The sequence below is a fragment of the Contarinia nasturtii genome, unplaced genomic scaffold (genome assembly GCF_009176525.2).
Source record: "Contarinia nasturtii isolate CC-2019 unplaced genomic scaffold, AAFC_CNas_1.1 Cnas_scaffold_1101, whole genome shotgun sequence".
Classification (NCBI taxonomy): Eukaryota; Metazoa; Arthropoda; class Insecta; order Diptera; family Cecidomyiidae; genus Contarinia; species Contarinia nasturtii.
Window position 1 is genome coordinate 678833 of NW_022198445.1, and position 26960 is coordinate 705792.

The following is a 26960-nucleotide window of genomic DNA, read 5'->3' on the forward strand; positions in this document are numbered from 1 at the left end:
GTTCAAGATAAATACCAACTGAAGGGATAAGTTGATAGAAAAAAATAGGTACGATCGTATTTGACCATATAGTCGAAAACTTCATTATCTATAGATATTTTTCTTCGAATATACACATTAAAATGAAACACAAAGAATATGATAAGAACGACAGTGAACGAATTGCGCGTGGAGAGATACACAGATGAGAACCAATTTAATGGATGTTTGTGAATTTGCAAAATATTTCAATGATATGCTCTTGCAATATTCCTTTTGTCTATAGATGTTTTTGCTCTCTTTATCTATCTCCACTTCTCTTCCATCAAATATCACAGTAGTTCTCAGTGTTGATTCAACACAATCAATCGTATATTAACGATCATTTTAGACGTTAGATGAATAAAAATTACACTGCACATTCAAATGTATATAATGAAAGAGAATAGATTGAATCCCCATGAAGCAACACATTAAGCTGGAAAAAAAGAATGTCTAAAAACAATGTAAAACTGAAATCAGCAATTCAAATAAAATGTATGAATTTCAAAGTCTTAATCAACAATGAGTTTTCTTTAACAAATTGAAATTATTAGTTATTGTTCAAACTAGTCAATATTTTTTATTGACTTGAAATGATTTGATTCAAATGACATCAATGGAAAAGCCGTTATTCTGGAACCACTTCTTATACTGATCTGTTGCAATTTTTTTTAATTGTTACGTTGATTTTTTAAAAATCAAATTTTTAAGATGTGAATTCAATGATTGTATAAACGCCATTTTTGAGCCATTGATCCATCACACTTTTGGATTGTTAGTGCAAACGAGTCTTGTAATGTTAAACAATTTATTCCGGTTGAATGTTTGATTTGGAATGTCTGTAAATACGAAATAGTTTATAGATTTTTTTCTATATGAAAATCATGTTCACGAGTCACGTACGCTTTCATCATAATAAAAAAATTGATTTCCTCGTTGACCATGACATGGCCAAGCTGTGACTGGCGCTCCTGTAATGAATCAAATATTTTTTACCCGTAAATAAAAAAGAAAGCAGAAATAGTCAATATTTACCAGGAACCGTTGCATCCATGCAGAGTTTTTTTTCACGAATTTCGCCTTTCTCGGTAAACATAAACAGTTGATTTCCGCCCAAAAAATGACATTTCTTCACTTGAAATTTGCGAGTAGATTCAGTTGATCCGCCCCCTGCATCTATGCATGCTTCATTTGAATGAAGACTTTCAATCTGAAATAAAGACAAATTAAATAATTCGTGTTCACACAGTGATTAGTTTATAGACAATTTACTTCGACAAGTTTATAGTTTTTAATATTGAAAGGACTTCCTGGGAAAATATTTTCTAAAAACCATTTGAATGGTTTGCATTGAAGTCTTTTTCGTAACATTTTTCGTTCATCAACATTGGTTAATTCTCGTTTTGCTCGTGGATTCAGTTTGAAATACGTTTCTTTGAATTCATCCATCCAGACTTCGGCCATTCTTGCTTTATTGTGAGAAATGATGCGATTAATTCCCCCATCAAATGTATACGGCGATGAGGTGCGAAAAATATGGCCAACTCGCGAACATGGCACTGAAACTATTTTTCCTCCACAGGTCCAGATACGAATTCTTAAATGAAATTCTTTCAATTCTTTTTTGATTCTTATTCAAATGTATCAAAGGAACTTACGAAATTTCAGTGTTTTCAGCTCCCCAGATCGTCATTTTTTCATCATATGCGCCCAAGCTGTAAAAATATTCACGATCAATTGCAAAAAGTCCCCCGGCCATTGCTAAAAATGATCGAAAAAAGCACGTTTTTTACAGTAATTCATTAGAATATTTCTATTTTGAATACCAATATTCGGAATGGGTGCAGTACGATTCATTTTCATAAAATTCAAAGTTTTTTGTGGCAACGGATCCCATGTAAACGACATATGCATATCAAATGAGCCTTGTGTATTCAAGTTGGCCGAGTGGATTGCCATTGTATTATAATGTATTCTATCAATGATTGGAACGGCAACTGTTGTTCGGCTCTCGACTATTGGTACCAGTAAGGATTCTAACCACGCCTGAACACATTCACAACTAGAAAAGGCAAACAAAAAAATTAAAATTAGAGTTGTTAAATAGAACATGGGATAATATTTGTTAAACAATTGTGATGGTGACATTACTGTGAGTCTAAGAATACCAACACCTTTGCCTGAAACGTCATTTACTTTAATAATAATTTATTTCATTTTTCGACTTCATATAGAAGAAAATTAGGTCAACAGTACCGTCGATTTGCTAGCGCCTATTAAACGTGCTTGAATTAATCCAACACGAGATGGTGCTCTCGTTAACGATACTTTGACCGGAAAATTGCTCAAATAATTTTCTAATGGTTTTCCCAAATGGTCGAGTGTACTATAATCATCTACCAAAATTATTTCTTTTAACAATTCTCTAGGCGTTTGTGTGATAACACTCCAAACGGTACGAATTAGTGTTGACCACGCCTCATTGTGAAATACTATGACTATAGACACTTGAGGTAATTTTCGTGGCATGTTCAGTTGTTTGCACCTAAATTAATTAAATGCATGTTATTAAAAAGTGTATATGTACGTATAAGTATGTATGAACTCACTCTGGGTATCTCATATCAGGTAAACTTCGATTCATTGACATCAATTCGTTGGCGACGATATCAAAATTATTTTCTGAGAACCGCCTGGTGGCCTCTTCTTTCAGCTCTTCCGGAACGACAACGGCTTCACCTAATCAAATTTTATCGAAAAAAAGTTTTAATACATTTGAAAAGAACTTGAAACACATTTTCCAACTTGAATTGAGATCAAATAAAAAAATATTCACCCAAATTTCCCGGCTCACCGGGCCGATTGATCGGAGCTGGCGCAGGTTTCCACTCAACTAATTCGGAGTCGCTATATTTTTCTGGCACCAATTGCACAGGTTCGTCAGTATAATTTTGGCGTTTTGGTGGCTTTTCGTAAATTAAATTTCGAACAAATAGTGATGCCTGGCAAAAAGTTTAAGAATAAAACCTCCTCGTCAGATTTTTCTTTTTCAAAGTATCTGTAGAAACTATGTACAACACTCTAATCACAATGATTTACCAGAATAATGATGAGTGTGATTTTCCAGCTATTTGATCTAAAATCATTTTTTGCTTCGTGTTCTTCGATGGTTTGATCATTTTTAGTCGTTTTTATATATTTTCTTAAATTCGATTTACTATTCAACATTCTGCCTTTACTACCGAAATTTCGATTTGAAGTCCTCATCAAATTAGGAAGAAATGAAAAATATAATTACACTTGTTGAGAATCTTGTTTCGAATGTAATAATATTTCGTTGGCACTCCAATCAAATAAGCCGAAATGCATGTAAGCTTTTTGAAATTGTTATAAAAGCTTGTGTAACTTTATTGCCGTCAATGAAATGTAGAAATACGATTAAAATGAACTCAATTTCTTCACTGCGGCTGTAATCTATGTTTAGATATGCGAATGCGTCATAATATTACACACGAAATTAATTTTTGTGTGCGGATAATTTGGTAATACCGATAACCATTTGCTATACATTTGTTTTGCGTTCCTTATTGCAATTTATTGCATTGTTGATGTATCAAGCTTTGATTTCAACAGATACTTACAGATTTCATAATAAAGTCTAAGATACATAAGGAATCTCAGTAACAAAACACGGCCATACCATGAACCAGTAATGTGCGAGCAAAATTTTCCAGGGAGGCTGATTTCAAGATTTTCTTCAAAAAACCCTAGGAAATTGAGAAAAATTTCGTTTCTGATGAAAGTCCCTAGCAAATCGGAAGAATTTTGAAGTCACAGGGGGGTAAACCCCCTCTCCCCCTCCCCTTTGCACATTACTGCCTTATACCTAAATGTTAAGTCAGTGCGTCAACGTATTCGTTTACAGGTGGCACGCAAAATGCCTTGTCGAATGTAAAATATAATAAATTGTTACAAAAATAAAACACGAAAATATTTAGAATCAGGGATTGTTCCTCTGAGGAGGAGGAATGGTGTGGAGGAGGAATGCGAGGAGGATCCTCCTCCTCAAGTGAGGAGGAAAAGTTTTTTGCTCAAAGGGCACTCCTCGCTCTCCTCCTCCTCCTCATCTTCCTCCTCACCATTCCTCCTCCTCAGAGGAACAATCCCTGTTTAGAATACACATTTTTACTAGGGGGTTCCGACATATACGAATGTTCCATATGCGAGCGATTTTTTCCCATATTCTTTGCAAATGGGAACGAATGGTCGCAAATGTTTCATACAAATTTTACGAATGGTGGCGGATGTTTCATACAAATTTGCGGATGATGTCGAATGTTTCATACACATTTTGCGGATGGCGCATATGAAAAATCATATTTTTACATTCAAAAAGTCAAAGTAACAGATTAGGTGACAGAGATTCAAGCCGAGTTGATATTTTTTTGGTAATATTGAGTGAAATTTTTCTAAAATGGTAAATAAATCTTTGCCACTCGTAATATAATCACTGTAAACGGTGCCTTGTGAAAGGTTTTTATTTTCATTGACGTAACTTTCAATTTCTTTTATATTATCTGAATTTATTTCTAAAATCTCACTTTTCGAATCGAATACGGCTTTTAAAATAATATTCAACAAATAATCTTGTTTTTTTTTCTTCAACTGTTTTTCAAATTTAGTTGAGAACAATGACATTATGTTTGAAACTTCCATGACAAACTGAACACAGCAATGTGTATGTACAAATGTCACACGACAGTTTGTCGCATCTAGCAAGACGTATGCGGCATTCGCGAATGGTTGCGAATGAAATGTACGAATTTTCATAGATGTTGATGCGGATGAATATACTTTACTTCGTATATTTCATGTATGAATAGGAAAATGTTCATATATTCCGTATAAAATGGCATTCGCATATAGTAAAATGCCCCTTGCATTTTTATTAATTTTCTATAATAAATTATACAAACAAAATAATGTCACAAAGTGAGGTTGAATTTCTTCGAGGAAGATACATAATTCAATCTATTTCAATGTATCGTCACTCAGATCAAGTTGTTGTATGGCTGTTGTGTTGACGAAACCAAAATTCCACCTCATATTTGGATTGTTTGGATTGCATTGGTTTACAAAGACTTTCTTGGTTTTCGCATCAAAATCCAAACACTGGTCTTTATGATGAATCCATTTCTTCTCCTGCAGGCACGTTAATTAATCGATTATGAAACGTAAAATTCGAAAAAAAAGATATAATCTAAAGTATGATAAGTTCATCTTACGATATTATATTTCCAGAGCTGATTTCCTTTTTGTCCATGACAATCGTAAAAGATAATTGGAGCGTTTGGTTGTGATTTGGAAACGTCCCAGCATTTTTTTGTGTTTCTTATGCGAATGTCTTCGTGCCAAGTTAATACGAAAAATTGATTAAGATGCGGCCATTGATGATTTTTAGCGCATCCAAACAAGCCAAATTCTTCTCCAATTCCATGATTGAGTGTGTCCACACACAGATTCGGATGTGATTCACTTTGTATTACTCCAGATGCAAAATCAGGCGGTTCGACCGGTGGAAACATTTTTGGCAAATCAAATGCGACCTCTTCCATAAACCATTTAAACGATTTGCACTGCAGTTTTTCACGTAATGCTTTTTGTTCTGTCAAATTGCCGGCGTCAATACTTGAATATTTTTCAGGATTACGCTGATACAAATATTCTTTGTACTCATCCATCCATACTTCGGCCACACGTTTATAATTCTAAGAGTAAAAAAAGTAAGCTCAAAATACCTATGCGAATCGAATATTCAGAATAAAAAACCAACGGAAAATTTTAATCACCCTGTGCAGAGAGCTTTCCCTTTTTTCGAGTGAGACAGGGGAGGGACCACCTTGCATTCTATAAATATGACCAATACGGGAACAAGGAGCATCATACATTTCACCACCGCATTGCCAGATTTTGAAACTTAATTCATATTGTTCACCACCTGAAGGAAAATCACCAAACTGTTTCACATTCATAATTATTCATTCGAATTTTGAAGAATCTTACCCCAAATATTCAAGCCATCATCGTAGCCTCCTAACTCCCAGAAAAATCGTGCACTCATTGCAAACAAACCGCCAGCCATTACTAAAAGAAATAACACGATGTGAAGTAAAATATAACCTTGATATCGGACTTGGATAGTATTCCATTCAATCTTACTTGGACTTTTAAATGGTCTCGTTGGATGCGCCAAATCATTTGGCATTAGAGGTAGTCGTTTGTAGTAAAATTGCCAATCAAAAGCACCTCTTGCACCTTCATCTTGTGCTTTATATTCAAATGTATCATATCTGATGACATCGATGAATGGGCACATGCATACTTTATAATTTTCAACAATGGGCTCTACACCGCAAGAAAATAAAAATATAATGTCCTGTGAGTAATGTTAAAAAAAATACAAAAATCAATCTCAATTCTCACCCAATAACGGTGGTAACCAATTTGTGTTTGGTTCGGTGTGTGAATCCAAAAAGATCAAAACTTCACCTCTAGCAGCTTAAAAAAAAAAAAATTATTGGGTTTGTCAGTTATTTCGATATCAATCAATTTTTGAATCATTCATACCTTTAGCTCCGGCTAAACGTGCCACTATCAATCCCGATCTTTCGTTCAACCGAATAATTTTGACTTTTGGCAAATATTTTGCCACAATTTGATCAAGTTTTGTTTTCAAAAATTCCTTATTGCTTAGATCGTCTACCAAAATAATTTCAACGATTAACTCCGGCGGTGATCGATTCAGTACACTGTAAACAGTACGTAATAGTGTGCTCCAGTGTTCGTTGAAAAACGGGATGATAACGCTTACAGTTGGCAATTCTTTTAAATATTTCACATTTGCGCAGCTAAAATAAAAGAAAAAAGTGCGTGAACATCAAATCAAACATGAAAATCATCAAAAATTATGTACTCTTTATGACGAATATCTTTTATAGATCGATTAAGAGCGATTTGATCACTTAGCAGTGCATTGAAACCATGTTGATCAAATAGTAGTTTGCGTTCGTCTTCCAAATTTGGCGATAAGTATGCAGGTTCGCCGTGTTCTCCGATGCCATGCCGTAATTTTTCTGCTTCAATAAATGCGTAGTCGTGCCAATCGATTTTCAATGGTTTGGCATTTTTTTCAATCTTAATAATTGGACGCGGATAAAACGAATGCTTTGCACCGGTTATCGGATGCCGGTTGTCATCGTAGTCATATCGATGAGGTGACAAAAATAATGTTTTATACAAAATGGTCATCAACATAACCATTTGTGCACACATCAATATCAATTGGAACAGGCATGTTGAACTGACCAGCCGGCGGATTGTCGTCTAAATTGAAGCGATTGAAAACAAGTAAAGGCGTATGGAATTAGTCAAAGCTGCAACAATTACTTTGTCTCTATTCATAATGATTTACCAGAATAATGATGAGTGAGATTTTCCAGCTTTTTGATTTAAAGTCCTTTTTTTCTTCGCATTCTTCGATGTTTTTCTCATTTTTCAACGTATGCGTAGAGAGAGATTTTCTTAAATTGAGTTTGTTCTTCATAATTATTCGCTCGCCTCGCAGTCCTCGTTAAAGTGATAAATTTGTAGTAATTAACTAGACTGCTTAATATTGCAGCAAAATTGATTTAAACATGCGTGAACCTTTTTGCGCTTGTTATAGAAACAGATTGGAATGAACTCCATTGTCGTAAGCATTATATTTACTCGCAACAGATTTGCGAATGCAGATTCAAATTTCGAAAACATATGTTTGGAACTGTCGAAAATATCTGCGTCAGAAAAATGACACAAGAAAGTATGATGAAAACGATTTCGTTTTATTTTGAAACAGTTTTTGAAGAACCACCGAGAAGCTATTGCAATCGAATAAATTCATTGTATACCTCAACTACCACAATATTGAATTTGTAGATTTTAAAAGTTAGTCGAAATCTTTTTAGAAATCTAATAAATTCCATTGTCCAAATAAATAAAGCATATTTCAAATAAAATTAAGTGATAAGTGATTAAGTCTGACTTCTATCGACTCTAAAAATAAACCAAACTAGTAAAATAGATTTCATTCTTGATTTTTACTGTTAAAATTAATAAAGAGGCCTTTGCGCATACATTACCCCATATTATCGTTTTCGATACAATCAAACATTTTATTAAGATTTCAAACATCTGTTGCAATACAAATATGCTAATTCTATACTTACTCTCGCAAATATTCTACATTGTGATCAAACCACCTGTTTCTGGTTTTAATTGGTTTTAATTAATGATAGACGTTAAATATTTAGCAAAAATTGGATTTTCATAAACGAAAGTGTCTGTAAATATAAATCGGCAAACATTTGAATATCGTTGATAAAAGGTGAATGTCTTCATTGCAAATTGAGAACGGTTCTATTTATATCAAATTGAAAAATGTGAAAATCAAATATTCGCATGACCTTTTTCAAAACTGTTCAATACGTAGATCAGACACAGAAAAATACAGTTTTGCACTCGCATACAGTGTTTTCTTATCATGACGAGTAAAATCAACATCAAGTCTGTATCGTCCACTGGGAATAAACTGAAAGAAATTGAGAGAACAAAATCAATCAGATATGTGACAATCAAAATACCTAAGCCGTTTAGTATACCTGTTCGAAAGGGAATTGATCTACCGAAACGTTGTTGATTTTGACGTAAACAAACCCTTCATATGGACAAGGGTGATTTATGTTGGTAATGTTGTTGATGTTCGTTGGAAGGTTGAAAAATCTTTTAAGTGTCCAATCGAGGAAGAATGATTTTTTCATGTGACTTATCCAAAAGCAAGCGTCCTCCCAAAGGTTTATAGCAAAGCGTTGATACGTATTGTATTTATAATATAGAACAATATGCATTAGCGCTTCTTTCACCGGTTTGGTTAAATTTAGAGCCACATCAACTCGAACGTGTCTTCGGCTCACGTGTCTGATATCACATTTTAAATATGAGATATTTCCATTTGGACTCTTTGCACATGTAGCCCGTTCAAAATTAATTGTATTTTTCTAAAAGTAATTTATTTTCAATGAATTAATGTTTGACGATTCATCTCATATACTTTGAATAAATTATTTTACCGTAGCTGTAGTAAAAATGTTCCATTCAAATAACATGAATGTTAGAAGTGTTAAAAAAACGACGCGAAATATGGTTTTCATTTTGTGTGTTAATAATTTTATTGAATGTATATAAGTGAACAGCGTCGTTCATATAATGACGGTAGGTGAGAAAACATCGATATTTTTAGTAATCATTTGGTGTGAGCACATCCAGATACTACTTATTGTTCGCTTGATCCATTTTTAATTCATTTGTTCTAATTGTCCTGGTTTAATTTCATTTAGAACGAATAAAAATAATCACATTATTGAAAATTATTTTTAAAAAACTTATCCATATTCGCGACAACTAGTAGTGTAGAATAATAACAGAAATTATAATATCATTTCGTTGAAAATGTTCTATCTGTTATTAAAATGGCGATTATCTATTTAATTGCTATGATAGTAATTTATGAAGAAAAAAAAACCATTACTGGTAGTAATAATGAAATTGATAGTAATCAACAGGTGGCCCCCCAAAAATCCTATGGTGTACACGTATAAGTTTCGAAGTGATTATTATCAGCTGTTCAAAATAATTGGTATCAAAAAACATGGTCGATGTAAGTTGAATTTCTGAGGTTGATAATGCTTAAAGTTTTGCATCAGTTACATTTCCTTCGTCAGTTTTCCAAATTCACCTTCACATAAAATCAGCTAGCTGAGCCATGGCTGAGACGAGATATTTCAGCTGGTTGAAATTAAGCGTAAGTTGTAAATCCCATGATGATATAATTGAAAATAAAACACAATTGAAAGTATAAGTTGTTTGAAATTTTATTCATAGAATTTAAATTTAATAATGATACAATTTGTCATTTTGAATTAGCATTAATTTTGACGTTTTTATTGTTGTTGTTTTATGTTTGATGTTGATATCAATAAATTGATTTCGAATATTCAATGTAATAGAATTAATGTTTGTCGTGTTCCAAATAAATGGCGAATCAGTTGTCGAAAGGACTATTCATTTAAGTTGCATATTTATTTATTTATTTTCTCGTTTAACTATAAGACTTGTTTTTTTTTTGTTAAATACCACTAAATATGTTGAATATAACATAGTTGTGTTTCGTTCAGTCTTGGCCGAACTGTCAGACTAAAATATACAATATTTCCCATCAAATTTGTTTATTTTTTGTTTCTCATCATTGAAATGTAATAATTTATGCATTGTTTCTGTCTCATCTCTTCATTGAGTGTCTTAGGAAAAATAAGAGTCAACAAATTCCATTACATGAATCTACAAACAAAATTGAATAAAACTAAATAGAAAAAAGATTTTTAGTATTTAATTTGCATCAAATTGCATAACATGAATCTTTTTTTTTTTTTTTTTGAATGCCGCAAATGGGCACACTTAAAAGAAGTAATAAAATGCTAACTAGGTGATGTTTCATTTCAGTTTTTTTTGTTCTTTGTTAAATTCAGTTTCGAACCCGTTAAACCTGCATCATTTATGTTTTTTTTTTTGTTTAACATTATCATTTTTTTTTAAATATCTACCGAGAAAATTGTACAGCTCAGTTATTTTATAACTCATGTGTGTATATGTTCCTCTTCTGCAAACACGTTCATATTTAATATATTTATGGTGACGAGAATGTTGGCCGACGGCCAATGTCTTGTCATTCATATATTGGCAAAACAAAATAGTGTTGTTGTTATTTTGGATTGAGTCGTCGAGGAGAGAAAAAAGGCTAAATAAATAGAATAATAGGTTATAAGATTGTTTCAACAGTAAATATTTTGCTGGTTTGCGTTTTGTTTTTCATCGTATTTGCTACTTAAATGCAAAAGGCTTGAAATCGAAACCCATTTGAGAAAAGGAGATATTGATTGGCATGTGTAAGTGGTTGAATTTAATTTTTTATTCGAAATTTTTCAAAAATTTAATAAGCGAGAGAGTCAAAACTACTTTATGTATTCAAAGCCAAAGCATGTTGTCGTTCATCTTTTTCATTATATTGTTTTTCTTCGTTTACATCTTCATTTTGTGTTTTCATTGTGATTGTTGGTTGTCTCCCATCGAATCGATGCTGCTTTAACAAGTGCTTTAAGCAGCAGTTGATTTCCCTTGAGATTAATTAATTCCACAATGCGGAATATAAAATATAGAACGCAATAAAAGGCAAGAAAGGCAAAGTTTTGTAGAGTTTTCTTTTGCTCTACACTTGTTTGTTTTATCTATGACAAAAGAGATTGTTTTTTTTTGTTCGTTTCCTTCAAAATATTTTAACGGGTTAAAGAATTCATTCAGATGTCGTATCATTATTTTTGCGTCGAAATGTAGAAAAAAGAGACGCCGGAATCATGTGTTTGTTTGTGTGTATGTTCGCAAGTTGTTGGAAGGAATTTTTGTCAAAAAAGTGGATTATTTTTAGAATTTCTTTTAGTGGCCGTATAAATGACATTTCTTTCGGCGATGCGTTTGATCGAAATCGTAAAGTAGGCCGCTTTTGACACTCTTTTAATTTTGTCGCAAATCTCCTTCCATTTCAAATCTTCTTATAATTCTTCCTTTTCATTTTAATAACAGTTCTTTTATCAATGTTTTTTTTTTCTTTTTTTTTTGTTCTTCACTTCATTTTACCTTTAATATTATTTACAGGAAGATTTAACGAGAGAAAATCATTCCCGCAAAATGAATATTTTTTTTATCGAAATTTACTTGTTCTAGAAAACGTTCTGATCAAAATTTATACCTAACAAGCCATATGTTTATTTTATACATTTACGAGTAATTCCATGTATTGTATGTTTTTTTTTCTTCATTTATGTTGTTTATTTGCATTTCATCAATTTGTTTGCTTCCAACTTATATATATAATGCGGTTTAATAGATGGTTGATCTTCATCGTCTAATTACCTTGAGAGAAGTCGTCACATATAGAATACTTAGTTCTTACGTCATGATTATATTTTCATTTAGTTATAACATCAAAAAAGTTTCGCATTTTTCTCACTTCGGAGACACACACAAAAAAACGTGTATTTTTTTCTCAATCTTTTGAAAATGTATCAATTACAAACCGTTACACGTTTGTTTGTGTGATTAATGGTTTTTTTAGCACTTTCATCATCAAATATATCGTTAATAAAAAGGGAGAGAAAAGGGTATTAGGTTATATTGTAGACATTTAGGTGGTTTCATTTGCATGTTAATATATCTATTGGTTGGAGATGTCAAAATGAGCTCGATTAACTGGATTGGTATCGAAAATCGATATATAATATATGTGTCAATTTGAAATTGACCGATATGAAGACGAATTAGGTAATTTTAAGACTTCGTTTGCATTACAAAGAGCAATTTGTGCATAGGCGACTATCTATCTAGTTAGCCGTTTCGTGGCTTATTATAATAAATTTGTATGAATTGTATTCAAATTACTTATTCAATGGCATTTTTCACAGGGGTACAATTACTCTTTTTGGAGATGGGGAGTAAGGTAAGGTGTTGTCTTTTAATGCAAACAAAATCGTTTTTTTTTTTTTTTGGTTTTTCATTCAATCAATTTCAAAATTGAAAATTTTCATATACCCATAACTAGTAACATCTGCATACATTCCCAGGCGTCTCAGCAAATAGAAGTTCATTTTGCTTTTTTTCAGTTATTTTTCGTCTGTATATATCCATATTTATTCATTTCGGCTCTGATGTGAGCGATACTCAACCAAATGCTACATATTCATTAAATATTCCATTCAAACAGAATGAATACAAAAAAGAAATGGTCGTTTATTGCTCAAAATTATGCTTTGAGCTGATTGAATATAAATCGGGAAAAAATGTTAACACTTTTTTTATTCTGTAAGACAGCAAATTGTTCCAGTAATGAAATTGGCAATAAATTTATGTTCCAAGATGAAGGTTTTTTTGTTTTGGTTTTTGCTATTAATCCAGTAAATGCAACGATGACGTATCGCTATACCTCAGCTCTGAGGATTTTCAAATCCCAGTGGTTATCATATTAATTTTTGTTTGTTCGTAATTTGATGAATTGATTTGATGGCGTGGCTGGGGTATTTGCGGCATTACTATTGTTGTTGTTTTTGTTGTTGTTGTTAAGTTAAGATTTGCATTCAATTATTTACGGTTTTGAGGGGCGAATCCAAACGATGTTGTGCCGCTTACATGTCCAGTTGTACTTCGATGAAAATGAACATTTTGCCATTTATTATCACGCTTGTGCCATACACGCGTCTCTTCCGATTGATGTGTATGCGACTGGCCGTCTCTGTGTAGCACGCGATTCATAAAATCAATTCAATGATCGTTGTTCGTGCAGTGACGATTAATTTTTGTTTTGGTTTTGTTTTAGTTTGATGAATTAAAATCCAAAAAGGCACGGATATTTATAGCGCATTTGAAAATTAGTCACAATCGAATGTGTGCCAATATTGAATTGAAAAGGCGCAATGAACAGTGACAGAGAGAGGGAGAGAAACCGGAAAAGTGCAAGAATAGAAAGATAAAGAAAATTAGAGAACAATTGAGAAATGTGAAGAATCGACATTGTGAATGTCGTTATTACATGTACTGCATATATATACTTATAGCGCATACAATTCAATACTAATAGATATTTATCTATGCATAAATGAACAAAATGAACTCACTTGTCAATGTACTGGGTCAATCGAACATATGCAATACAGGCGGCATCTTCGCCAAGCAAATGAACATGCGGATTTAGAATGGTTGTATTTATAGCCTTACAGTTTTTTCCAACGACTGAAATATTCATTTAAATGAGATATATGTGTGTTACAATTTTCATTCGTTTTCTGTTCAAAATCTATTTTATCGGATATGCATGTACAGTTCAATATCGAAACACGCAACACATTCCCACACTCATGTTCCGCTATTATCTCTGGTTTTTATGTTCGTGTTCATGTTCAATCGAATTTTATCGATTTGATATTATGTGGCATTTTCCATATGGAATAATTGATTGGTCGGTGTGTGTGTGTTTGTGTATTTGGATAAATTATTATAAAACTTGAACTTGATTTGACCGTCATACATATCAACAAAATAATCTCTTTTCATGCAATTTTAAATTTACCATTTTCGAAATAAAATCTATGAAAGTCCATTCCCTCAACCAAATTGCCCAATGTTTCCGTTTCAAATGCAGTTAAATGTGGATCACAAATTTTTCTAAACGAAGAAATGAAAAGAAATTCCATAAACAAAATATAAGCCATGAACAATGATGAGCTTTATTTTCAATTTGTTTGATAAATATGCATATTATATGCGAGCAATGGACTTACGTGTAAGCATCAAAATCGCTATTGTTTATAGCCTCAATAAGTAGTTCGGTCATTTTGATAATTTCCTGACGACGAGCTGCAAAATGAAGAGATTTTTTTTTATTTTTGAAAATAAATGACATGAATTCAGTATATGGGGATAGAATTTGTAGCAGCTGCTGTATTTACCTGAGCATTGGGAGTTTGTGGATAATTGATGACTTGGTTTACTTGTAGGCAATGCAATCCAAACATCAGCTGAAAAAAGATGGATTTCAAAATTCAAAAGGTTCAACAATGACCCACGCATGAACTTGGGAGGAATGAATTACCTTCTGGCTCTTTGGCAATAACGGTTGTGCTACGGTCAACGCCACCCTTTTTGTCGTCTATCAGATAAATCATCGGATGGCGTGTGCGTGCAAACACACACAAATATCAAAAGATGTACACCGAAAAAAGGAAGAAACAAGGATTTAAAATGAACTCCAATGAATAAAATGCTTGTTGAATTTCCAAGAAAAAAAAATATGTGTGTGAGAAGCATAGCGAGGATTCAGAGGAAATGTTATTTTATGCTTTCAACAATATCATCAAGGTTACGTTCTCTTTTACCTTTTGAATCATCCTCATCCATTGTTGCACTTGAGTCCGTCGACTCCTTGACACTCTGACTTCCATCGCTTTTTTTCGACATTAAATTTTTGCTGTTAAAGTTTCTCGAAACCAGCATTGTTGTCAGGATGGCACCCTTTGGAAGTGAACAAAAAAACAAATGCATGCAATAAATGTCATATTGTGTGAAAATGTTTTTGTTTTCTCACCATATTTTTAGCACTAAAGTAACAATAAATAACAACCACAACTTACTTTTAGTTTTCGACGTGCATTGAATTTCTTCAAGCAATCCACCGTTTCTTGTCTATGAACCATTGATGCAACACGTTCTCTTTGCTATAATGATGGCACCGAAAATGATGATAATAGAATAGAAACAATAACAAAAACAACAAGTTATTAACGATATGAAACACATTGCATCATTAATATATGTTTTCTCGCTTACATAAATCCAGGGGTGTTTTAGTGCTTCGGCAGCTGTAATACGTTTGAATGGATTGACGGTAAGCATTTGATTGATGAGATTCTTTGCTTCTGGTGTAACTGTGTCCCATTCAGGCGATGGATACTACGGACACGATGAAAATGCAAAAAAATGTTTTCAACATAAATACAAACTAAAGCAATTTTCTTTCATTTTAAAGTCGTTTCGTTTGTCTTTTAGATGTAAAATTTTGGTGAAAACTTGCTCCTGAATTAAAAAAAACCCGAAAAGAATGGAAAATAAACTTACATCATATGCACCGGCTTTGATCTGTGAATACAGTCGATGTTGATCTTCATCCCAAAATGGTGGGTATCCAACCAATAAAATGTAAAGAATCACACCACACGCCCATATATCAACGGCACGTCCGTATGGTTCTTTTTTCAATACCTCTGGTGATAAATATCCAGGCGTGCCAGCAAAACCGAACCATGCTTGTTGATCGCCCATCACTTCAATAGCCAATCCAAAATCGGCCAATTTAACGGCGGCACCTTTCAGTTTGCTTGCCAACAATAGATTTTCTGGCTTTAAATCACGATGCACCACACCATTTTGATGACAATGGTTCACTGATTCAAGAATCTGTTGAATGCAATGCGATGCATCGGCTTCCGAATAAAATTCACGAGCTACAATGTCCTCGAAAAGTTCACCACCAGTTACTCTGTTCAAAAGAAATGACATGAAACCATAATTTCATAAAAATAACAGAACCAGTGGAAAAACTAACAATCGAAGCAAAAAAACACACACACAAACCCAGAAAGAGAAAGCAAAAATTAATTTTCAAAACTTTTCCATTTGGACAGGGCCCAGGAAAAATTGCGAACAAACAAAGTTCAAAAAAAAAGTAGCAGCATGACAAGACAAACAACCGAGAATTCTCAATTATACAAGTTGAATCATACTTACAAATCAAATACAAGATAGTGGAAGTTTTCTTCTTGTATGCTATCATGAAGTCGTACAATGTTGGGATGCTGCAATTTTCTGCATATTCGCGCTTCTCGCTCCAACTTTTGGAAATCTGCAAATTTGAGTTTTCATTTTGTTGGTTTTTTTTTGTGTGTGCCCGTTGAAAGTTAGACGCAAGCCATTCGAATCATTGTAGATTGAAGTCATTGCCCAAAGACGTGCAGACAACGAAATGGAACAGAAAAGAAAAGAAAAAAAAGAAAAATATTCACATTTTTTTTCAATTTTACTTCGGTGACCAAAAGAAGTACAGCAAAAGCACAAAAAAATACAATGGTGTCCATTAAGATTGTATTTTATTCACAAACACACACACACACACAATTTATTTTGACTGAGGACAATGAGTAGCATGACTGGTGTTCAAAATAACACGTTTTGTGTCCGATCGATATACAGTATGTGTGTGTGTTTTGTTATTCTCTTTGTTTCAACCTCCCAGAAATTAGGTAGGTTTACCATTTTTTTATGTTTGGTTGTAGTATATTAAATGGAAATTGCACTATTATAATATAGTAAGTAAACATAAACGATTGGTTTGCCCTACCTCTAGTGGTGAGCTTTTTTGTATTTATAATTTTTGCAGCGAATTCTAGGCCAGTGGATTTTTGTACACATCTTTTTACAATTGAAAATGCTCCTCTACAGAAAAGACACAGAAAATGTTCTCGTTTTAGTCGTTATGCAAAATGGTTATTATTTAAAAGTAAAAAAGAAATAAATAAATAAATTGTTTGCAGCTCTGATGTTGGACATTGCTCAGCTCCAATACAAGCAGAAAAAAAATAACGAAAACATAAAACCGAGTGGCGCGTTCGTTGTACACGCCAAAGTCAATGATAAAATAAATTAGGAGAAAAAAAAATAAACAAAAAAGTGGCTTATTTATTTCGCGTGTTACATTATGGTTCATGAGAGATGAGAGAATTGGCTTTATTAAACGAAAAAATATATATATAACGAACGAAAAGCGTCAAAAAAAAACTTTGTGAAGGCGATCGTAATTTTGTTGTCTCGTAAAAATTTGTACGTAAACAAAAATGTATCTCATTTAAAACGTTCAACAACACAATACAAACACATACACTTTAGATAGGCGAGGGAACAAAAATGAATAGTATGACGTTGAACAGAAGCAAGATAAAAGATTATGTGAAACGTGTACAGAAACAAAATAATATGATTATATATATAGAAAGAACGGTATTGGTGTTCTGAAGTTCGAATAGAATGAGTTCGAGGCAATATGGAATGAAAGCGAAAAATAAAATAAATTGAAAAAGCAGCCGATTCAGTGAAATACATGTTGAATAATTGGAAACTCTCATCCAACACAAGCATACATTATTGAATCAAGAGCTTGCCGAAATGATGCGTACTTTTGTGAAACTCGCGTTGGTTTTTTTTTCTTCATTCGGCTGCTGTTGATCTACAGCAGTCAGCTGTTGCGATGTCAAAGAGACGTTTCATTTAAATGTATGCCGATGCTGATGGTAGCATTATTGTCAGCACAAAAGTAAAGCGCCAAACAAAATGACAAAAGAATAAAATGACGAAAAAAGTGAAGTTAATGGGAAAATGCGTGAACATTATTATCGAAGTGAATGTGACACTAAGAGCGAGATGCGCCAAAAAAAAAAAATCGCGATGTCAAAGTAAAGAGATGAAAATGAAGATGAGCTATGAGCGCGAAACGAATTGAGAATAGACATCGACATTACATTTTTTCCTTCTTTTGATTCATCGAAACGTGTGTAGTACTTACTTTCCCAATTCTTCTTTGATATCATAATTATCCGAGAAACGTGTACAAGCTGTTGGGACTGCCATTCTGTTGTTGTTGGTGGTGGTAGCGGTGATTGCTTTTTCAGATGCTGATGTTGTTGCTATAACCGTTTGATTCGCTGGTCGCGAAAAACCAAAAAAATCACACTGCTGTAGCGGAAACACTTTGTATTGTGTTTGGTGAGCCGCTTTCTTTTGATTGGAACTTCGTTAATTTTAATGTTGTCTTTGTTGTCGTTTCCGTTGTCGTTCGTTCGCTTGATTTCACTTTTTGATATATCGTTAAACGATTTATTCTGCCGGTTTTCAACCTCTTTCTATCCGCGATGCTCTATCGTCTAGTTTGGCCGAACGCTCATGACCCTGTGAAAACATTACGATAAAACCAATTTTTTTTGTTTCAAAAGAAGTTTATTGAAGAAGTTTGTATGCGCTCTGAAATGTTACGATGTTATGAACACACATAACCACACTTTGTAATTGTCATATTACTTCACCACATAACGTGTGGTGCGTTTTTATCCAAAAGTGGTTTATTTTTGTTTCAAATATTTTGACATGTGAAAAATCTTATTTCATTCTTTTTTCGTTTTCGAAACAATTTCTTCTTCGATTTTGGCAAACACAAAATGTTTGGTTATGAATTCAATCGTTAGACATTCAGAGCAATAAAAAAAACAGTAACGAAGAAAGGTTTCGTTCATTAAGTTTCTCAGCATTCTTTCATATTATTTGTTGTGTCCCCCTTTGTTGATGTTGAATGGAATGAAAATTAAATTTCAACAAAATGAAAATCGAAGAAAATGAAAAAGAAAACAATCAAACTCGAAACAGAAATTTAATGAACCGTAAATTAAACGTGCACAGAATTCGAACTTTTTGATTAACTTAATAACACCGAATTACATTTTATGTGACACTTTCGTTTCACGTGCTGAGAACACGTCGATTTAATTCTACCCATTCACAATGCGGTATATTATTATTTATAATATGGTATGTATAGCCGAGAATGAGGTTGTATGGATATATTTTTGCTGAAAAAGGGTGAATGTTAAACAAACAATGTGATAAATGAATTCAATGTGGAAGGCGATTCGCTTTCAACCGCTTTTGAATTATGTATGTGTGTATAAATGTATTTTGGTTGCGGATATTATTGGCGTTCAGTGTTCATCATTTAAATTTGTGTGTAATTGGATTTTATATCGCGATACGCGCACCGAATGAGTAGCATATTCAGGTTAATCAAAAATCACAATGCAAAATATCATTGCACTAACAAAATATATAAACATATCTATGTATTTATGCCGATATGGTGTGGCAACAGCAGCAGCAGCACGAGCAGCACCAGCATAAAAAAAAGGAACATGATAATGCTTAGTGGTAAGCAAGTGAATGAGTGTGTGCCTCGCACATTTGTGGCTAAATTGTATACAAGATAAATGGAAAATACGAAAATGGAACACTCGCGCCAGCAACCGAAGCAAATAAACTCTCATTGAAATAGCGAATGAACAAAGCCCATGAGCAAAAGAAGTAGAGAAGCGAACAGAAAAAAAATAGAGAAGAATTGTGAATCGAAACAAAAGTAACGGCACCGTCGTACTACTGAAGGCTTTTAGCTGGAGCGGACGGACGTTTTCATCCATTGTCTTGACTTTTTTGTATTCCATTCTTACGGCATTGTCAAATGTATGGCAAATATTTGTGCAAAAGTCTCAACATTATTGGATAGTTGGTAAAAATATTATAAAATATAAATGTTATGCATTTCGTGCGCCGTTAAACATCGACCCACCGACCGACCAACCGACCGTCTGTCCACCCGACGAAACAATCACAATGAAAGGGAAAAGTTTTTCGAATTTTTTTTTGGAAAGATATGATGTACAGTGCGGAGAATGTAGTAAACTACAGTAAAACACATTGCCCTATTATCCATGTTGCGTGTGAACCTTTTTTCATTCTCTATCTCGCTCACTTTTGCAAAATATTGGATACAAGTTGAAGAAGAAAAAATATATTTTTGTTCTATTACACTGGAATATATCGCATATCAAGCATAAGTGGAAATCCACAAGCGAAAAGCACATAAAAGCTAACGAAGAAATGAAACGCTGCAGAAGTTTTACATTTTTACTTTTATACACGTTGAAACCTTAATGTTGACGATTACACACTCTGTGTTTCTCTTGCTCGCCCCCTCTGAAAGCAGTTTTACATACCGAAAAAAGAGAGACCAAGTCTCACTCTATCTCTATCTTCCCGTACGCAAATGTAAACTGAATCACCACCGACCGTATGGCTCAAGTGAAGAAGGGTGGATAAATATCGAGAAAGACAGGAAAGCTCACTTCAATTGTGCACTTCTTGTATGTGTTATGCCGTACATTGTTCACGTATTCATAATTTGATGAGTCGTTTTTTGAACGACGAGCTCTCGAACAGAAATTTGAATGTGTAGTAAAGCATGGATGGGTGAGAATAGAAAGTGAGAGACAGAAAGAGACAGTGATTGGGAGAAAACGACCGTGCCACATACACAAAAATTATATATTCCACTAAAAATGATGAGCACAAGAATTGAAGCTTTATAGGGCTGATTATAAAGTACTCGGTGGTGCATGTGGCTCTTTTCGACATTTTATTTCAGTTCAACCAATTTTTTTTTCTCTTTATTCATTCGTTGCTCTTGCGTTTTCATTACCCCAACACATACTCTATGTGAATCGCGTGAAAGGCAGTTCGAGTGTGTATGGAAATGTTCGAGTTGCCATCACCCAGGCAATGTGGCCTACCATTCGGATATATATATATAAGAAAGCGAACCGCACATGTGTATTCACACAATATATGTAGAATATGACATGTAACAGTAGGCCAGTGCGGCTCAAGAAAGGTGACATTAGAGTCGAATAATGGATATATATTTTTTTCGCTTTCTTTCCGTCCTGTCATCTTCTATCCACTTTTATTTTCCGTTTCTAGTTCTTTATACTTTTGCAAGTGAGAGAGTGCTCTGCATTTTTTTACTTCTTCTTCTTCTTCTTTTTCTTTGTCGTTGCCGTTGTCGTGGGCTCGAATCGAGAAAAAAAAATGAAAGATGACAAAATACGGTGGAAATAACCATGGAAAAATGGAAATTCAGACCAATGAGTCCCTTTTTTTTCTTTTGACTCTTGTTATGTTTCCTTGTCTACGCTTTGCACAACAGTCTTATTGGTGTTCTCTCTGTTTTTTTTTATCCTTCTTGTCTCCTTTTACGCCAGAGATAAAAAATGGTTTTTTTATTCATATTTCAGAGTGGAATATAATTTGGATCGTTTTTCCCTTCATTTCGTTATTTTACTTTTCTTTTATGAACCTGAACACCGATATAATAAAGTATCATAGATGAAAGTATGAAATGAAAAATCCGTATATAGTACCGCCAATTTGATAAAATAATACGTCAAGAAAATTCATCGAAATGTCGTCATGTGAATGAAAAGCCGACAGCCAAAATATATCAATGTACATACATATATACTTGAGTTAATTTGACATGCAGCGACGAACTGAGATTTTATTGAGCCCATGGGTGGAATCATTTATTCTTCATCCCCATCTCAAAGCAATCGCTTTAAATAGTCATACAAAAGTTCAAGTGGTGTGTACAACATCATCATCATCATCCCAAACCGGAGTGACCGTTTTTCTTTTTCGCTTTTTGCCACTGAAACGCTGTCGAACGAAAATACTTCTTAATTAATTAGGTACGTTGTTGATGTTGTGGGATCCGTACGTATTTCTATGGTCTACATGCGCCGCACAAAATACCAAACAGTTTGTGTGCAGTTATGAAATATACAAATATTCTATTTTTACATTGCCTTGCATTCGTTTTGGTTTAATGTTTGATTTTTTTACGTTTTTTTTGTGTGTGGATTGTTTTCGTTCTTTTTTCCCTTCTTTTCTCCGATAAACCTCTTATTTATGGTATTTTATTGTAAAAAAATTCAATTGCCCTTACCGGAGAAAATCGGATTTTTATTTGATTCGAATTTTTTTTAAAGTATGGTATAATGGATTATTTTCTTCTCTGAAAACGAATTTCAAGCGAATCATCCAATCGAGTAGCTCCAATGAACTACGCCTTGAGGTAAATGCACGAGACCAGCATGATGTGTTGAATATTGCGTCCCGCTTGACATCTAGTCAAGAGAGAACACGAGATAGTGGATTATATGGTATGGCTCTTTGTGATAGGACACACATCAAGAAAATCCCTGTTGGCGACACAGCTCCATGGAAACGATATTTGTAGAAAGAGAGCAGCCAGGGAATACATGGGTTCATCATTTTATTAGGGTACTCTTTTTTTATATTTTCGGATGGGCTGTTTTCCCGCTAATAAATTGCATCGCATGACTTTTTGATGTTATCGAATCCAAAGCACATTCACATCCAAACCCACCCATACACACACAAACACATTCATACATATGTGCATAAAATCGTAGTTGTCGCAAGCCACATTCGATCAGTCAGTTTATCCAGCAATTTGATGGATTTGCCGTAATTGAATTCCACTTGGTGAAAATGTCTTTTATGGGTTTTCACCTCATCGAACGATTCACACTAATTGGACGGTGGACGATGATGAAGTTTATGCCAGTTACAATATACGCATCGCTCTCTTCAATTAATATCAAAGTGTGGCCGCCCCATAAAAAACAATTCGTGTCGATCAAATCTTACAATATAATTAATTAACCCGTTTTCGAACTCAATTCACGCATTGAATATATGAGGTGGCCACGATGAAAGACAATGATAAATCGATGACAAATTCATGTGACAACAGACACAAATCAAAATCAATATTGAAAAATGAAATTCGTTTAAAAATTCACCGACGATTCTACACGCGCTTTCTTTTATTTTTCAATGCCTTTATTTTTTTCGTTGGTTTGGTTGGGTACCTTTTGCTATTTTGGTACGAATTCACTGTGATATTTATCCACATTCTTCATTCATTTTAGAAACGATTTTATTTTGCTCTTTTTTCATTCTAGTTTTTTTTTGTTCCTTTATACGCGACTATTTTGCGTATCATTTAACGATCTATTTACTTTCGTTGATTTTTGGTGACTAGTGTGTGTGTGTGACTTTTTCTTTAGCCTTTTATTTTCCTTTCTTATAGCTGTTTAATATTTTAATGTCTGTTTGGTGTTTCCCAACATATAAATGTATATATATGCGTTTTATGCCCTCGTTGCTGTAGAAATATGGATGTATATTTTTAACTTTCGTACTTTAATCTAACCAAACTATAATGAGTTTTGGATTCACAACTTAATATATGCTTCGTATCTATTTATGAAATGGTTGCGAATAATAATTAACGGAAATAAATTGCTTTTCCCCGTTTTTGTTTTGAATATGTTGCACTAAAACTTGTTATCCGGTTTCGCCCAAACTTTAATTTGAAAAAAAAAAAAACGAGTAATGCGAGTTAATATTTTCTCGATTGCACCAAAGCATAAATTCCAATTCAACGGAAAATAGAAACAAATTTCATTTACTTATGAATAATTAGTGTTTCACATAATGCCAAAAGTTACTTTGAATGCTTTTTTTTACGGCGAGCACATGAATCACAGCAGCAGCACCAGCAGCAATAAAAAGAAAAATGTGCTGGAAACAAAATGAACGAAATTTCTGTTCGAACTTGAATCCACTTAAAATCCAAGACATAAAAAAAATTATTGTACTGATAAAACTCTCACATTTTGAATTTAAAAAAAAAAAAAATTGGTTTTACTTAAATATCAAAACTCACTGTAAATATTTAATTTGTTTTTCTTGTTGTCGATTTTCTTTTCTCTATCGCTGTGTATAATGACTAACTTTCTTTTCACGGTGACTTAGTCTGATAGCCTTTGTACATATATGTCTGTGCAATATGTGTCGCTCAATTTTGTCGACACTATTTCGTTTGACTGAAAGACGAGATCAGAAAAATTTGCTTTCCTTCGGAATGCGACTGTTTGATGTGTGAGAGTCGCCGCAACTAGCGATGAGAGAGAGTACAAGAAAATTTTCGGTGCCTGTGTACGAAATCGAAGTGTCTGCAATTTGGCCGCTTACTTATAATTGAGACAAAAAGAGATGGAATGAATGTGTTTGTATGTGTGCGTGCTTTTTGAATATATATATATACCGTGCCTATCGTACCAAACTCAATACACTTATATGATGTGTGTTTGTGTTACACAGGCTCGGAAAAATGGAACGAAAGCACTGTAATTTTCTCATCATTTCCTGTGATGTTGTTGTGTTGCTTCGATTTTTGATGTATGTATATTCCTCGCGCGCTTACGTGTGTGTGTGTGGGTATGTGCGTGTGGGTCTGCGATGCAAGATAAATGCTTGGCAAGCATTGCTTGCTGAGCTGAACCACCATTTGCTAGTAATATTAGCAAAAATATGAATACGGCTACGTGCGGCCCGAGGAAAAATTTTTGTTTATTGATTTTATTTACATGCGCAGTAAGCGTCACACGCACCCACACATGCATGCAGAGAAGAAGAAAGATTGAGAGAGAGAAAGATGTACAGAGAGTCTATGTCAGTTTATCACACTCATATACACGAAATATATCTATATATCAGATAGCAAAGATTGTCGATTGACTGTGTTCGGTGTTTAACCTTTTTTTTTTCATCTAAATTCTGCTGAATTAAAGCTATTTTATTCCCTTGACTTTTCTATTTAGTCCGTTTATTATTTGTTCGCAGCATGTGTTCGGGCTGTGCACGGTATATTTGCTGACTTTGTTTGAGACAAAAGAAGCCCCGAACAAACCGAACTCAACACCGAATCGGTTATTATTATTGAATCGAATATAAAATAAATATACCACCGAATCTAATAATAAAATAGAGCCGATAAATGGCTGCTTACACATAAATAAAGTCATAAATTAACTCTGATTCGTCTGAAATAGAGTTGTATTTTGCATTCATGGCTTACGTACTACACAAATAGCCCATGTAGCGATGACATTTTTTTTAAATATGAACATAAGTCGAACATATGACGCACACAAGAAACAAAAAGAAAAACGACAATGCGAGTGAAATTTCAGATCATTTTATAATAAAACTCAACAAAACATAAATCCCGACCAATGTCAATATGTCTGTAATCCAATTTTCTCCAAATCGCAATCCGAATCAAAGTCATAATCACCGAAATAATAAAACAATATAGAAACGCGCATCTATCCACCCACCCACACACATAAAGAGAAAAAGATACTTTGATTGAGAAGAAAAACTTTTTTCTATGACTTAATGATTTTTCTTTCATTCAAACGATATAGCGAATTAATTGAATGAAATTCGTGGTGGAATTGGATTCTACCTAGATTGCGAATTCGATGTAATTAATTAAGAGAAAAGCTCACATTTCAAATGTTTCCGGTTACAATTCATTTGGCATTTTGAACACCTGCTCTACTCTGGTGAAGACAATGAAAATTTAAAGCACCATGAATATAGTCTATTATTTGTGGTTGGCTGCTGGTTTACACAGCACACAGATGTTGAATGGTGTTGGGGTTTAATACCTGCTGTCGCTGCTGTCATGCACATAAATTAAGCCACAGTATCTATTACCAGCTAAATGTAATCGTCTTACGAATTGTCTTTATTTTATATGAACGAAACGCATACCAAATAGAAAGCTTTGGCATTTCCTTTTTATCAGCGCATAAAAAATGCAAGAAAATTATCCATCGTATTGAATATGATACCAGATACTGTGTTCATTTCATTTATTCCAGTAATATTCTCTTTTTTTATTGATATTGTGACACCAAAGACCGGTTCCATCATTTTGCAGCGAATTTTCATAACAGGTGTTTTTATCCACTCTCTGGCAGCAGCAGCAGCAGCTTTCTTGAGAGAAGAAATTACAAAGAGAGCAGCAACATACACCAATCGCATGAGTCGACTTACAATACATCTATAAAATACTTACCAACCAGCCCCACACGAACTGTATCCGTTGCATGTTTATACAATTCCTATCACAAAATGTTGCTCGCTATTCGCCTGCTACGGTGGCGTTGACTTCTGCTGCTGCTGTTGCCACTCATATTGAACGCAGATTACAATTTTTTTTCGTTGATTTTCATTCTTTCACATCAAGCGATGTACCATCAAAAAGTATCAAAGTCAATAATCAAGACCAATAAATTAATTTATAAATGTAGATGGTATATTTATAGCATTTCGAATTTAATTTATGTATAAACAATAATAATTAACTTAAAACATCGACGATGACAACAACAACAATATCATGCAATTAAATGTTCACGCTTCTGTTTTGACATATAATGAGATTGAGAGGAATTTCTGTTCATGTTCCATCGCTGCTATTGTTACGTTTTCCATTCGGTTCCATTCTGTTCGGTTTGGTTCGATTATTAGGTTTCATTTTGTTAATGTTGATTTTCATTTTAATGTTATGTCATCGGTTCCAGAAAATTTCGTTAAGAATTGAGTTAATACTAATTGGAAGCTTTTGTTCATTTATATTATCAAAGCAAAATATG

The 26960-nt window shown here is 33.6% G+C and overlaps 4 protein-coding genes across 6 annotated transcripts; all 4 read right to left on the reverse strand.

Moving 5' to 3' along the window:
- Positions 1-729: 729 nt before the first annotated feature.
- LOC116344613 (polypeptide N-acetylgalactosaminyltransferase 13-like) lies at positions 730-3249 on the reverse strand. Its single transcript, XM_031773226.1, has 11 exons — positions 3121-3249; positions 2858-3023; positions 2631-2760; positions 2278-2566; positions 2173-2201; positions 1848-2083; positions 1680-1782; positions 1294-1618; positions 1057-1231; positions 925-992; positions 730-860 (listed from the first exon to the last, which is right to left on the reverse strand). Exons 1-11 carry the CDS (start codon positions 3247-3249, stop codon positions 741-743), a joined length of 1770 nt encoding a protein of 589 aa, XP_031629086.1. The 3' UTR covers positions 730-740.
- A 903-nt stretch (positions 3250-4152) lies between these two features.
- On the reverse strand, positions 4153-7742 carry LOC116344646 (N-acetylgalactosaminyltransferase 6-like). The gene is made up of 10 exons (XM_031773285.1): positions 7493-7742; positions 6995-7404; positions 6649-6929; positions 6505-6579; positions 6241-6426; positions 6085-6165; positions 5871-6019; positions 5307-5789; positions 4965-5223; positions 4153-4204 (listed from the first exon to the last, which is right to left on the reverse strand). Exons 1-9 carry the CDS (start codon positions 7622-7624, stop codon positions 5053-5055), a joined length of 1968 nt encoding a protein of 655 aa, XP_031629145.1. The 5' UTR covers positions 7625-7742; the 3' UTR covers positions 4153-4204; positions 4965-5052.
- A 785-nt stretch (positions 7743-8527) lies between these two features.
- LOC116344614 lies at positions 8528-9279 on the reverse strand. The gene is made up of 3 exons (XM_031773227.1): positions 9186-9279; positions 8718-9113; positions 8528-8647 (listed from the first exon to the last, which is right to left on the reverse strand). The coding sequence occupies exons 1-3, from the start codon at positions 9264-9266 to the stop codon at positions 8528-8530; spliced, it is 597 nt and encodes a 198-aa protein (XP_031629087.1). The 5' UTR covers positions 9267-9279.
- A 1220-nt stretch (positions 9280-10499) lies between these two features.
- Positions 10500-24424, reverse strand: LOC116344619 (calcium/calmodulin-dependent protein kinase type II alpha chain-like). 3 transcript variants are annotated; one of them, XM_031773232.1, is made up of 14 exons: positions 24176-24424; positions 18326-18708; positions 17108-17202; positions 16498-16612; positions 15829-16249; positions 15541-15663; positions 15345-15428; positions 15090-15225; positions 14807-14863; positions 14664-14732; positions 14496-14571; positions 14285-14379; positions 13833-13947; positions 10500-13450 (listed from the first exon to the last, which is right to left on the reverse strand). In XM_031773232.1, exons 2-14 carry the CDS (start codon positions 18388-18390, stop codon positions 13300-13302), a joined length of 1602 nt encoding a protein of 533 aa, XP_031629092.1. In that variant the 5' UTR covers positions 18391-18708; positions 24176-24424; the 3' UTR covers positions 10500-13299. The 3 variants fall into 3 exon arrangements, with proteins under 3 accessions (XP_031629092.1, XP_031629094.1, XP_031629095.1); XM_031773234.1 differs by lacking the exon at positions 24176-24424 and adding an exon at positions 24123-24145; XM_031773235.1 differs by lacking the exon at positions 24176-24424 and adding an exon at positions 19252-19272.
- Positions 24425-26960: the final 2536 nt, after the last annotated feature.